At 46.9% G+C, this 14,482-nt stretch overlaps 1 protein-coding gene across 3 annotated transcripts in view; it reads right to left on the bottom strand.

Annotated features, from left to right (window-relative positions):
* Positions 1-14,482, bottom strand: part of robo4 (roundabout, axon guidance receptor, homolog 4 (Drosophila)) — a 133,756-nt gene that overhangs the window by 106,097 nt on the left and 13,177 nt on the right. For 2 of the 3 annotated variants that reach the window (XM_070894346.1, XM_070894347.1), the window contains exon 2: positions 6,181-6,507. In XM_070894346.1, coding sequence (XP_070750447.1) covers positions 6,181-6,507 — 327 coding nt within the window. Of the gene's footprint in view, positions 1-6,180; positions 6,508-14,482 lie in introns of those variants that run through there. The other variant, XM_070894348.1, reaches the window with a different exon arrangement.

Raw genomic sequence — 14,482 nt, 5'->3', positions numbered from 1 at the left:
CCCAACAATACAGATCGAGCTTTGCCTTTATTGATTAAATAGAAAACCAGAAAAAAAAACCTTTAGCAGCAAGCTTATATTGTACTTGAAGAGAGTGTTTTTCCACGATAATGGACTTATTAAAGATTTCTACCTCGTGCTGCAGAGCTCACTGACATTTTGAAATGTCATGGGCACAGCTGACTCCAATCACACCCCACCCCTTCCCCCCGGCTCTCGCTGCCCCCACCCCCAAGCCTGGCACGGATTGATTAGCTTACAAACTGCAGATCTTGCCATGAGCTTTACGCCTCCCGTGAATGGATTTAAATTTGTTTTTGTGTTCAAAAGGTCAGAAAGCTTTAAACTATCAACAAGAAAGACAGTCTAGCCTCAATCCCTTGACATTACCATCGCCAAGTCCCGAGCCATCAACATTCTGGGGGGGGGGGGGGGCAGCCATTGACCAGAAACTCAGCTGGACCCGCCACTTAAATGCGGTGACGACTAGGTATTCGGCAGTGAGTGGCTCACACCCTGACTCCCCAAAGCCTCTCCACCACCCACAAGGCATAAGTTAAGAGTGTGATGGAATACTCTCCCATTTGACTGGATGAGTGGAGCTCCAACAACACTCAAGAAGCTCGACACCATCCAGGACAAAGCAATCCACTTGATCGGCAGCCATCCATCGGTTTAAACATCCACTCCCTTCACCACCAGTGCACCATGGCTGCAGTTTGTACTATCTACAGGATGCACTACAACATATATATTGTCCTGGCCAATATTTATCCTTCAATCAACATAATAAAAACAGATTATCTGGTTATTATCGCATTGTTATTTGTGGGGGCTTGCTGTATGCAAATTGGTTGCCACGTTTCCCACATTACAACAGCAACTACACTCCAAAAGTACTTAATTGGCTGTAAAGTGCTTTGGGACGTCCGTGGCCGTGAAAGGCGCTATAGAAATGCTTTCGCTTGCAGCAAGTCACCAAGGCTTCTTCAGCAGCTCCTCCAAAACCCATGACTTTCATCACCAAGAAAGACCAGGGCAGCAGGTGTCTGGGTGAGCCATCACCTCCAAGTTCCCCTCCAGGTCTCACACCATCCTGATGCGGACATAAATCACCGTTCTTTCATTGTCGCTGAGTCAGAATCCAGAAACGTTCGACCTTACAGCATTGTCGCAGCACTTTCATCATACGGACTGCAATGGTTCAAGGCGACAACTCATCAACACCTTCGAGAGCAAATAATGATCGGCAACAAATGGCGGCCTTTCTAGCCACATCCCGAGAACGAATGGACTTTTAGATACACAGGAAATAAAATTCCCGAGAGATCCTGGCACTGCATTGGCACTGCCCGAGATCCACACCAGCTCCAGCTTGCCCCAGAAGCGCGGGTTTCACGCAGTCGCCCGCAGGGTGATCGTGAAACAGCGGAGACGACAAATAAAACCAGCTGCTGAGAAGACAGGATTCTAGAAGGATCTTCTGGGCTGCCAGTCCTCGGTGAGCTCCAGCAGTTTGCCATTTGATTCGCCGCCGACCGCAGATTACCCGCCATTGCATGCCGCAGCTCCACTGGCACCAGTCCTCCGCAATGCGAAAGCAACTTCAAAAGCGGCAGTGTGCAAACCTTCCTCCGTGGCACATCTCTCCCCGCCTAACTCTTTGCAACGCTGTTTCTCAACCCTCGACAAAAGTATTGCCTAAAATCGACTTGAACTTGGCGCATTTTGCAGTGCCCGGGTCCAAAAGAGGTTAAAATCACCGTGACCAAACTCTGAGGGTCGTGCATCTTTGGAATTCTCTGCCCCAGAGAGTTGTGGAGGCTGGGTCATTGAATATATTTAAGGTGGAGATAGACAGATTTTTGAGCGCTAAGGGAATAAAGGGTTATGGGGAGCGGGCAGGGAAGTGGAGTTGAGGTCAAGATCAGATCAGCCCATCATCATAGGCAGTCCCTCTGAATCGAGGAAGACTTGCTTTTACTCTAAAAATGAGTCCTTAGGTGGCTGAACAGCCCAATACAGGAGCCACAGTCCCTGTCACAGGTGGGTCTGACAGTCATTGAGGGAAGGGGTGGGTGGGACTGGTTTGCCACACGCTCTTTCCGCTGCCTGCGCTTGGTTTCTGCAAGCTCTCGGCGATGAGACTCGATGAGAGCCATGATCTTATTGAATGGCGGAGCAGGCTCGAGGGCCCAAATGGCCTACTCCTGCTCCTATTTCTTATGTTCTTATGTTCAAACAAGCTGCTGCAGACTCCCTAAGCCACCTCAATCCCAACACAAGCACAGACCTGCCAGATGGCCTGGTTGAATCAACATACTCCTCCCACAGACGCCATGCGATCAGTCCAGGGTTACCAACCCTCCAGCATTGTCCTGGAGTCTCCAAGAATTGGAGATTAATCTCCAATTCACTGTTGCGAGCAGTTCCGGGAGAAAAAAAAATCAGAGAGGCATTAAAAAAAAATGTTTTTTTGCTTTCATTGTCTTTGAACGCTTTTGTTTATTAGTCATAACAATATTGGGATGGGTAGAATAGGGCTGGTTGATTGACAGTCAAGAATTATACAATGGAGTATTGTAGTCTGTTCGCTTTCCATTTGGCGCAGGAGTGCGGCGCGGTGAGGATGTGTCGGCTGCCCAATGACGTGGGCAGGAGGTCGTATGTGGAGACCTCCAGAGATACGGTCAGCCAGTGTTGGCAACCCTAGATCAGTATATTCAAGGGATTCATGAAATATACATCAATGTACAGTTAATTGTGCAATGGTTTCAAAATGCATCAATATGTAGAGTGACTTCAAAAATAGATGTGAGAATGTACTTTAAGAACCCAATTAAAAATGTTAAAGGAGAATGCCAGTATGTGCCAGTAACAGTTACTATACCAGCTGGCAACCTGCCAATGTGGAGAGATGGTGCAAGGCTGAGTCATGTCACTTTTAAGAGTGCTCCCTCCTTCTACAGAACCTTGAGCTGCCTAATCCTTCTCTCGAAAACCATCCCAAAATTTGTCATGTCTTATAAAGTCTTCTCTAAACCCATTGCGTTGATCCAGTCTTCAGTCATCCCTCCTATCTCCCCCACAAAACATTGCCTCCGCTCCCGTGTGATGTCTTTCTATGCTAAAGGACTACTCCATTATAAAAACCTGATGGAGGCCTTTAACTTTACAAAAGGCGTTTGATAGGGTAGACATAGAGAAGATGTTTTCACTTGTGAGGAAATCTAAAACTAGGGGACACAAATATGAGATAATCACTAATAAATCCAATAGAGAATTCAGAAGAAACCCAGAGAGGGGTTAGAAGTGGAACTCACAAGCACAAGGAGTAGTTGAGGTGAAAAACAGAGATGCATTTAAGGGGAAGCTGGATAAACAGGCTAATGGAATGTTAGCCTTGATAATTAGAGCGCTAGAATATTAAAAGGGAGGAATTTTTGCTACTGCTATACAAACAGCTGATTAGACCACATCTGGAGTACTGGGCACCGCGCCTTAGAAAGGTTATATTGACCTTGGAAGGAGTGCTATGCAGTGTGACCAGAATGTTACCAGGACTCCAAGGGTTAGATTATGAGGAGAGATTACATAAACTAAGCTTGTATTTCCTGGATTATAGAAGATTAAGGGGCGATTTGATTGAGTATTTTAGCATTTTGAAAGGGATTGATGGGGTAGATAGAAAGAAACGTTTTTCTGCTGGTGGGGGAGTCTAGGACAAGAGGACATAACCTTAAAATCAGAGCCAAGCTGTTCAGAAGTTAGGAAACAGTTCTTCACGCAAAGGGTGATGGAAATATAGAACTCTCTTCCACAAAAAGCATTACATGTTAGCTCAGTTATGGGCTCGATGGGCAGAATGGCTTCCTTCTGTGCTGTAACCATTCTATGATTCTAAATCGGAGATTGATAGATTTTTGCAGAATAGGCTCGAGGGCCTACACCTGTTCTGAAGCACATAAGGGAGAGGCTTATGCTGATAGGGTTAGATAGAGGGATGGGAGGAGGCTTGTTTGGATCATATACACCAGCATAGACCAACTGGGCCAAATGGCCTGTTTCTGTGCTGTATATTCTATGTAATTCTATATGTAATTAGGATGTGCTTATTTGTACTGCAAAAATGGTCACCATGCTCCAGCCTTTGTCTATGATTGGTCCCCTTAGAGGATAAGCCACACCCTGAAGTTTCACAGGAATGTGTAACTGGAACCGCCCATTCCAAGGTCTCACTGACTTTGCAAATTGTAACTTGATCCACTTTGATTTCCTGAAGCGACAGAGGATAGAGCTCCCCAGAAGACAGCAAGGGCCAGCCAAAGTGCCTTGCCCCAGTCCAGGTGCATACCTCCCCCAGCCGAAATGCCTTACCCCAGCGCAAGTGCATGCCTCCCACAGCCAAAGTGCCTTACCCCAGTCCAGGCGCATGCCTCCCCCAGCCGAAGTGCCTTACCCCATCGCAAGTGCATCCTTACCCCCCCCCCCCACTCCACCATAGATGGGGCATCGTCCCTGAGTTCCCTCTCTCCCCAATGATCCCCCCACCCAGGTCTTCCCCCCCACCCATGTCTCTCTCCCTGTTCCCCCCCTGTCCCTCTCACTCTCTTCCCCCCAGCCCCTCTCCGCTCGCCGCTGCTGCTCTCGGCCCCAGGCTGGACGGGCAGAGGGGGGAGAGTCGGGGGAGGAAAGAGGGTCTGGGGGTGCGGGAGGGGAGAGGGCTAGGGCCAGAACGGGCGAAGAAAGTCAGAGCCTCAGGTCCTGCTTCTTGGCACCATGGGACTAAGAAGGGGACGGGGGTGGAGCTTGAAAGGGGGCGGGACTTGACAGACGCATGTCTGTCAAAAATGTGCAGTACAAATAGTTCCACTGATGTCATTTAAAGGAGCGTGCCGGTGAGGGGAAGCCCCATGCACCAACACAGTGAAACCACATCTATATACGATTGGTGATATAGCAATAGTTGTACTGATGACTCAATCTGTAAATGCATCGCCCATTGTAGAGATAAGCCCGTAGAGATCAGGAGCATCCCCACTTTGATCCCATTCCGTGCTGAGCCAGCTGATGTCAGCCATGGCTTTTTAAGCATTGTACAATTATCCGAAATACCCCTGGGTTTGGCAGGGTGCAATATCATGATCACTCCTGATCATTTTTCAGTGTTCCCTGCCGGAAAGTACACAAGTATCAGGTGAAGACGGAGTCAGGCTGAGCAGTGATTCCTCCCACCGTTGAATAGACTGCCAAAGCTCATTGGCAAAGAACGGACACTTGGCAGAGATACCAGAGAGCAGTCAGCACCTGTGGAACTAAGTGAGAGTCTGTCCGTCCCTTCGAAAGAAGAGGAGAGAAAATGGCACAGGGAAAATAGAAACAGAATTAAGGAAAGTGGTAGCTTTGGAAATGAATGGTGGTTGTCCCAACGGAGCTGTGACAGGAGCTGCAGATACACGCTGTAGAACAACCCCAGCTTCTCCAGTCTCTCCCTGGTACCATCCTATTTAAATTTTTTCTACACCCGTTCTAAGGCCTTGACATCCTTCCTAAAGTGTGGTGCCCGGAATTGAACACAATACTCCAGCTGGGGTCTAACCAGTGATTTATAAAGCTTTAGCTCAAGTTCTTCGCTTTTGTACTCTATGCCCTCATTTATAAAGTCAAGGATCACGTGTTTTTTTTTTAAAAACAGCCTTCTCAATTTTTCCTGCCACCTCCAAAGATTTGTGTATTGGAATGCCCAGGTCTCTCTGTTCCTGAACACTTTTTATAATAGATGTGCTTATTTGTACTGACAAAATGGCCACCATGGTCCACCCTTTGTTTCTGATTGGTCCCCTTGGAGGATAAGCCACACCCTGAAGTTCCACAGGAATATGTCACTGGAACCGGCCATCCCAAGGTCTCACTGACTTTGCAAATTGTAACACGACGGTCGAAAAATCTGTAGAGCAACAACGTGGTTGGACTGATCGCAGGATCCCACTTCCGGTTCCGGGTGGGAAGCATCGGGCAGAGTCTCGAGAGGACGCCGGCGCAGAAGGACAGAAAAAGTGCAGTACAAATAGTCAGTCCCTTACTTTATATTGCTCAGTATCACACTGGGAACTGCCTTCCCCAACTGAGTCGTAGGGAAAGGTAAAGTGAACAATAACAAAATAAAAGCACACTACTCACATGCCACGTACAGCGATGCATTATTGCTCAAGGCGTATCCCAGGTGGTTGCGTGCCACACACGTGTATATGCCCTCGTCGGACTTCCCTTTGCGTCCCTGGTTCAGCTGATAGAAGAAGAGGGAGCCACGCGGCAGAAGCGTGCGCTTGGACTGAGGGTCGTCCTTGCTGGTCTCCACACGCTCGCCATTCCTGTACCACTCGATGACCGGCTCAGGCCTGCCCTCCGCCCGACAGTTCAAGGTAGCTGGATCTCCCTTGGAGACGGCCAGGTCAGTCGGGTGTTCGATTATCTCGGGGGGAGATTCGTCCAGGCGTAGTCTGGAACCTGAAAGACAAAATTCCAGTTAGTGCCAACTGATTACCAGCATGATTGCGATACATCAATTAAAGCTGAAGGATGGTATGTCATCATACGCAGTCCCTCGAAATTGAGGAAGATTTGGATGGTATGTAGGGTAGTGTAGTGGTTAGGTTACTGAACTAGTAATCTAGAGACGGTAAGTTCAAATCCCGCATGTCAGTCTGAGAAATGACAACATTTTACATTCAATTTTTTTTTAAATACCTGTAAATAAAATGTTGATAGCAGTAAAAATGACCAAGTAGCTGTTGGAAAAGCCCAGCTGGTTCATTAATGACCTTTAGGGAAAGAAACCTGGCCTATGTGACTCCAGTCCCACATAAGAACATAAGAATTAGGAGCAGGAGTAGGCCCTATGGCCCCTCGAGCCTGCTCCGCCATTCAATAAGATCATGGCTGATCTTTGACCGCAACTCCACTTTCCCGCCCAATCTCCATATCCCTCGATTCCCCTAGACTCAAAGTCTATTTATCTCAGCCTTGAATATATTCTGAGACTCAGCATCTACAGCTCTCTGAGGCAGAGAATGCCAAAGATTTGCAACATTCTGAGTGAAGAAATTCCTCCTCATCTCAGTCTTAAATGGCCAACCCCTTATGCTGAGACTATGCCCTCTAGTTCTAGACTCTCCAGCCAGGGGAAATAATCTCTCAGCATCTGCCCTGTAAAGCCCCCTCAGAATCATATATGCTTCGATGAGATCACCTCTCATTCTTCTAAACTCCAGGGAGTATAGGCCGAATCTATTCAATCTCTCCTCTAGACAACCCTCTCATCCCAGGGGTTAATCTATTGAACCTTCGTTGCACCACCTTTAAGGCAAGTATATCCTTCCTTAAATAAGGAGACCAAAGCTGTGCACAGTACTCCAGGTGTGGTCTCACCAAGGCCACAATTGAAGCAAGACTTCCTTACTCTCGTACTCCAACCTCCTTGCAAGAAAGGACAACGTGCCATTTGCCTTCCTTATTGCTTGCTGCACCTGCATGCTAGCTTTCTGTGTTTCTTGCATAAGGACACCCAAATCTCTCTGACCACCAATATTTGATAGGTTCTCACCATTTTAAAAATATTCTGGTTTTCTATTCTTCCTACCAAAGTGAATAAATTCACATTTCTTCACATTATACTCCATCTTCCACCTTATTGTCTATATCCCATTGCAGGCTCTTTCTGTCCTCCTCACAGCTTCCTTTTCCACCTAGCTTTGTACCATCAGCAAACGTGTCTACATTGCACTCAGTCCCTTCATGTAAGTCGTTAAGATTTGTAAATTGTGGAGGCCCCAGCATTGATCCTTGCAGCACTCCACTAGTTGCAGCCTGCCAACCAGAAAATGACCCATTTATCCCTACTCTCTGTTTTCTGTCTGTTATCAATGCTAATACTTTACCCCCAACCCCATGTGCCCTTATTGCTTAATTTATTTGGCACCTTATCGAATGCCTCTTGGAAATCCAAATATACTACATCCACTGGTTCCCCTTTATCTACCCTACTAGTTACATCCTTAAAAAACTTTAATACATTTGTCAAACACAATTTACCTTTCATAAAACCATGTTGACTCTGCCTAATCATATTATAACTTTCTAAGTACCCTGTTACCACTTCATTAGTAATAGATTCCAGCATTTTCTCGAAGACTGGCCTGTAGATCCCGGTTTTCCTTCTCCCTCCTTTCTTGAATAGTGGGATTACATTTGCTACCTTCCAATCCAATGGGACTTTTCCAGAATCCAGGGAATTTTGGAAGATCACAACCAATGCATCCACTATCTCTGCACCTCTTTTAGAACCCTAGGATGTAGGCCATCAGGTCCATGGGATTTGTCGGCTTTTAGTCCCATTAGTTTCTCAAGTACTTTTTCTCTATTGATATTAATTACTTTAAGTTCCTTGCTCTCATTAGCCCCTTAGTTCGCCACTATTTTTGGTATATATTTTGGGGGTGAAACTGCACCGTTAACACCTCTGGGGGAGGGGGGGGGGCGATAGCGCCTCTGGGGAAATTGCCCCGGAGGTTTGTAAGGTGATGTGCCGGTAGCGCCGTGCCCCGCGATTAATGCCCCGGGCCAGCGCACACCTGCCGATTATGTCATCGTCATGCACGCTGACCTCTTGCCACACTGCGGTGATGCCTTTGCGTCCCGTGGGGGAAATTGCCCCGCGGGCCGCAAGGTTAGACTGGGCAGATGTCAGCGCCAGTTTTGCGGGTCGCGAGGCTGGTGGACATCTGCCGCTGGGACGCCCTTTAAGCGCCCTTTAGCGCCCCAGCCCGCCATTTCATTTTGTCAGCTGACTCTTGCGTCGGCCCAATAATGGCGGCCCCGGCGTTGACCGTGCCGCCAGAATACAGCACGGCACATCGGTGTGGGTGCAGGGGGGGGGGCCGCTGACCCAGTCGACGGCGTCCCTGGTGGCCCAGTGTCTGATCACTAAAGGGTCTGCAGAGTGCGCAGTGGCCCTCCCCTTTAAATAAAGGGCACGGGCATTGTAGCACGTCTGCCCTATGCACATGTTCTTTGCAGCCACAGGAGCACCCCACCAAGGAAGCGGAGCGCCGGAGACAGTGCTATGTCTCCTTGGAGGGGCGCATGGCCCAATTCCGTGTCGGGGTGGGACTTCCGTGCCAGGCAATAAAAGTCCTGGCCTGGAGGTTACCGCCTCAATTGGGGCGAGGGGCAACTTCAGCCCCTTTGTGTCTTCCACTGTGAAGATAAAATACAAAATATTTGTTTAAAGCCTCTGCCATTTCCTTGTTCCTCAATGTAATTTCTCCAGTCTCAGCCTTTGAGGGGCCAATGCTTACTTTTGCTGCTCTCTTCCTTTTTACATACTTGTAGAAAATCTTCTGAGACTGGATCCATTCTGACTACTGTCCTTATGTCATCCTTAATTATCCGGGCTACCCACCTCCTGTTCCAGCCTGCCTGCCTTTACACCAAGTACCCTGGAATATTTTGTTCCCTACCCTGGTCATCTTGCAACTACATCTCCGTAATGGCTGTTAGATCAGACCCATTTATCGCTACTTGTTGCGAATGCTTCATGCATTCAGGTAAAGGGCCTTTAGTTTTAACCTTTTACCATTATTCCCTGCTTTTATCTTATTCGCTGATGCACGATTATCTTTAAACTATCTGTCCCTTCCTGTCACACATTGCTTATCTTTACCACAATCACTACACTGCTCCATTGCCTTAACTTTTCACTTTAAGCTTCCCCTCACATTGGTCGACTCTTAACTGTCCTCTGATGCGGCCGAGCAAGCCACTCAGTTTAGGGATGGGCAATAAATACCAGCCTGGTCACAAATCCCACAAATTAATGTTTTACAATAGGTGCTGACTTGTGCTGGTGTGTGGTTTCAGGGCCTCCAGAACCTCAGCTAAGTGGCTGTTGTCCATGGATGACTCGGCACAGCGCGTGCCAGCAGGGTTTGGAGTGTCCACCACTCATGCACACTTTCCAGGAGGTGTCAATTGATAGCGATCAGGAACGGAGACACTGGCCAAATTTACGCTCTCTAACCCAGGGGCACGGAGGTCACATTATCACACTGCTGTTTGTGGGAGCTTGCTGTGCTCAAGTTGGCTGTCACATTTCCCACATTACAACAGTGACTACACTCCAAAAGTACTTCATTGGCTGTAAAACGCTTTGAGATATCTGGTGGTCGTGAAAGGCGCTATATAAATGTAAGTTTTTTTTCAATGATAAGCCCCCAACTGCTGCCCAGGGCGAGACCAACCAACTCACCTCTTCCACTCTGTGTGGCTTTGTCTTATGTCGTCTCCATTGGGACAGCCAATCAATCTTCTGGTTTCATTGACCACTAACTAGGCTTCAAAATTACTGTTTTTTTTCTTCTGATAAATTGGTTATCAGTTTTTGCCTCAGCATCAGACCTGCACTCTACCCAACCCAAGAGTGCCTGATGCAGCAGTGCAGAAAACATTTCATTTTGCATCTAACCTGTGACGTACCCAATTTGGAGTGTGAAATATAGAGGTTGATACACTGGATTTAATCTAGGAGTAGTCACATAGATTAGCTGCCTAAAGCAGAAAGTTCTACATTCCACAGATTGACGTCCCTCGTCTAAATGGGCAGCAAGGTGGATGCAGAGAGGATGTTTCCACTGGTGGGGGAAGACTAGAACTAGAAGGCATGACCTTAGAATAAGGAGCCGCCCATTTAAAACAGAGATGAGGAGAAATTTCTTCTCTGAGGGTTGTAAATCTGTGGAATTCGCTGCCTCAGAGAGCTGTGGAAGTTGGGACATTGAATAAATTTAAGACAGAAATAGACAGTTTCTTAAACGATAAGGGGATAAGGGGTTATGGGGAGCGGGCAGGGAAGTGGAGCTGAGTCCATGATCAGATCAGCCATGATCGTATTAAATGGCGGAGCAGACTTGAGGGGCCGTATGGCCTACTCCTGTTCTTATTTCTTATGTTCTTATGTTCTTAAAGTCACCCAAATATACCAGTGTATGATTTCCATATCGTGAAATACTGTGGTATAACCCCCGCAGAAATTATACCCCCTGATACTTACCTTACTGTAGTAATTTGTCACTGTCAAAATAAATCCCTCTCTCACTGAATTTCATTTGTCTCCAATTGCCCCAAGTGGCCACGTTTAGCCTGTCTGTAGCTGGTGATGGTCCAAAGTACAAGAACAGAACGGCTTTGGGGAATGTGGCTGAGTTCTTTCGTGCGGCCTGTGAGCATGCAAGTGAGCGAGGCCTGTATTGCTGCATATTAATGTTCCTGTGCAGGGCTGCGCTCAGACAGATCAGATGAAAAACATCCACACTGCTTCCCTCCCACAGCTAACAAAACAGGAAACCTTTCCAAATACACCACATACGCAGAGATCTTGTTGTTCTGATCACTTCTGCCCTAAGCCCGGACATCGTGTCGGATGGTGCAGAATTCTTGGATGAATCACTGGAATGTCATGTTGGAAAGGATTCCATTGGACTCCTTACATCAACAAAACTCTAGGTACATCTGCCCAGGAGCCAAGGTTATTTTAAACTGGGAGCAAGAGACAAGATGTAATTCCAGGTTTCTACGTTATCTGACTGGAATTTGTGCCAGAATATAAAGAAATCAAACTTGTGTTGAATTCCTCACTAGATAATTAATTGGCAAGTTTTTAGAATTTGTACAGTTCACCATGAAAGTGGAGACATATCACCATAACTGTACGGTACAAGTCTCTATAACTGAGGGTTCTCAGTGCATTGGTCACACCCCATTTGGAGTAGTGGTCTATTTAGGTCACAAAAAGTGAGCATCATGTTTCCTCCAAGGCAATCTGATAAATGACCAGATAATCTGTTTTTCAGTGATGTTGGTTGAGGGATAAAAAATATATTGGTTAGGACACCAGGGAGAACTCTCTTGCTCTTCGTTGAAATAACGCCATGGGATCTTTTATGGATGCGTTTATTTGTTCTAACTGAAAGGCAACCATTTCTCTTATTGGCTCTCCATTATCACATGATCTATTGCTAATTGCTCCCCTTGGAGGTAAACCCCACACAGGTGCAAAACTGCAACGCCGAGTGACTGAGAACTCATTCACAGAAGCACAGCAACAGTCAAGAATGTCGATCTGAACCTCAGGACATCCCAAAGCAGTTTACAGCCAATGAAATATTGTAGGGTCCTTGCTTTGCCAGCCCGCATGAAAGAAAAAAGAAAGAATGGATTTATATAGCGGCTTTCACTACCACCGAATGTCTCAAAGCGCTTTACAGCAAAAGAAGCACCTTTGGAGTGTAGTCACTGTTGTAATGTAGGAAAAACAGCAGCCATTTTGTGCACAGCAAGGTCCCACAAACAGCAATCTGATAAATGACCAGATAATCTGTTTTTCAGTGATGTTGGTTGAAGGATAAAAAATATATTGGCTAGGACACCAGGGAGAACTCTCTTGTCCTTTGTTGAAATAATACCATGGGATCTTTTATGGATGCGTTTATTTGTTCTAACTGAAAGGCAACCGTTTCTCTGATTAGCTCTCCATTATCACATGGTCTATTGCTAATTGGTCCCCTTGGAGGATACGCCACACCTTGAAGTTCCTCGGGAATGTGTAACTGGAACCGCCCAGCCCAAGTTCTGAGTGACTTTCCAATTTGTATTTCGATCCATTTTGACTTCAGAAGCCACAGAGGATAGATCTCCCCAAAAGCCACCAAGTTCCAGCTGAAGTCCCTTACCCCAGCGCAGGTGCTGCCTACGCCAGCTGAAGACCCTTATCCAAGCGCAAGTGCATGACCTTACCCCTCCTACCCGCCCCACTCCCCACGCTCTCTCCCCATCCCCCACCAACCACCACCCCCCCCCCACCCCCGCCTCTCTACCCTCCTTTAAGATGCTCCTTAAAACCTACCTCTTGAACCAAGCTTTTGGTCATCGGCTATAATTTCTTCTTATGTGCTCGGTGTCAAATTTTTGTCCTTTAACACTCCTGTGAAGCGCCTTGGGACGTTTTACTATGTTAAAGGTGCTATATAAATACAAGTTGTTGTTGTTATTAAGGATCACCGGTTAGGCCTCACGCAGATTTGATTTTCCTGAATACAGTCGGCCTGGCGCTGACTCTATTCAGGAAAACCCAATTTTGCACAGAGGGCCTCAAATAGGTGTTCGGCCCCTTTGCATTTGCAAAGGGCCTAATGCCTGTTTCAGGCATGGGCCCTGGATGTCTATTTCTTTGCCGATACTAATATGGTGCTTCTTGCCCGCTGCATTGGAAGCTTTGGCACCCATTTAGCACCCGAGAAATGGGCATGCCATCATCGATTTTCTCGGGCAATCTCTCTTGGGCTGCAGGATTGATTGAATCACAGGATCTCCTATAAGCTTTTCTGTCATAAACATTCTGCCAGATTATCAGGAAGATGGATAATTGGACCGTGGATAAAGAAGTTTCCATTCTATTCACTTATCAGGTGCTGACTTCATTGGAATTTCCTGTACTTAACCCCAGCCTCAGATATCCTACACAGGATGATAGTTCCTTAGAAACCACTTCCTGTTTGTCAAGGACTCTGGTTTGAAAGCTGTTTCCATGTCCAGTCGCTGCAATGGAGGGCGGGGGAAGTAGACCAATACGAAAACAGAACTATTTCTACCAGAGACAGGAAGTCAGTGGGTGCAAGCATGGAGCCAGTGCACAGCTATGGAAACAGAGCCAGTCTATTCTCAATAACAACAACAATTGAGGCTTGATGTCAGGATGTCCGCCTTTTCTTCTGCAGGGGCTCTGAAAGAATGATGTTTGTGATAGGGTATTGTCGTTGGTGCCTTTGTACGTGAGGCTACTGGGTCCGTTTAGTCTGGTTTATGCTGAGCCTTCCACCTAAGTGGGTGCATCCCTCAGCAATATCTCCAGGCGAAAAGATGTTTAAACTATGTGTTCGACAGAATCACCATCAAAAGACTGGTGGTAATGCGGATTTTCGAACTCATTGTTGAGGCATATTTCCTGTGTCACGTTCTGATGAACAGTGCCAGCAACAAGCGGATTGCTGTTGTTCTTGGAATGGTGGACAGGGCAGGATTCATTGCCCCTTTCGAGTTGCTCTGAGGGAATCAAGTAATGTGGGAGTTGAGCCATACACAGGCCAGAACAGGTTGGGATGGCAGGTTCCCGTCCTTGAAGGACATTAGTGAACCAGTTGGATTTTCATAGTCACTTCCATTGTCATTTTCCTTTCCTGGTCAACAAATCACTGAATTCCCAGTTTTACAACTAGTTGCAGTGGAATTTGAATCTCTCGGTTGCTAAGGCCGTTAACATAGTTACCATCTAACTCCACTCCCGTTTGGTTGGTAATGCCTGTATTAATGCCAGCCTTGCTAGAGTGGCGACAGTTTCCTGTCCTCGGCAGATATCGTTCATGGACTTTCC

This window comes from Pristiophorus japonicus, chromosome 11, assembly GCF_044704955.1.
Source record: "Pristiophorus japonicus isolate sPriJap1 chromosome 11, sPriJap1.hap1, whole genome shotgun sequence".
In the NCBI taxonomy this organism is placed as follows: domain Eukaryota; kingdom Metazoa; phylum Chordata; class Chondrichthyes; family Pristiophoridae; genus Pristiophorus; species Pristiophorus japonicus.
Note: the sequence above shows the minus strand (reverse complement) of the source record. Positions and strands in the feature narration are given on the sequence as shown.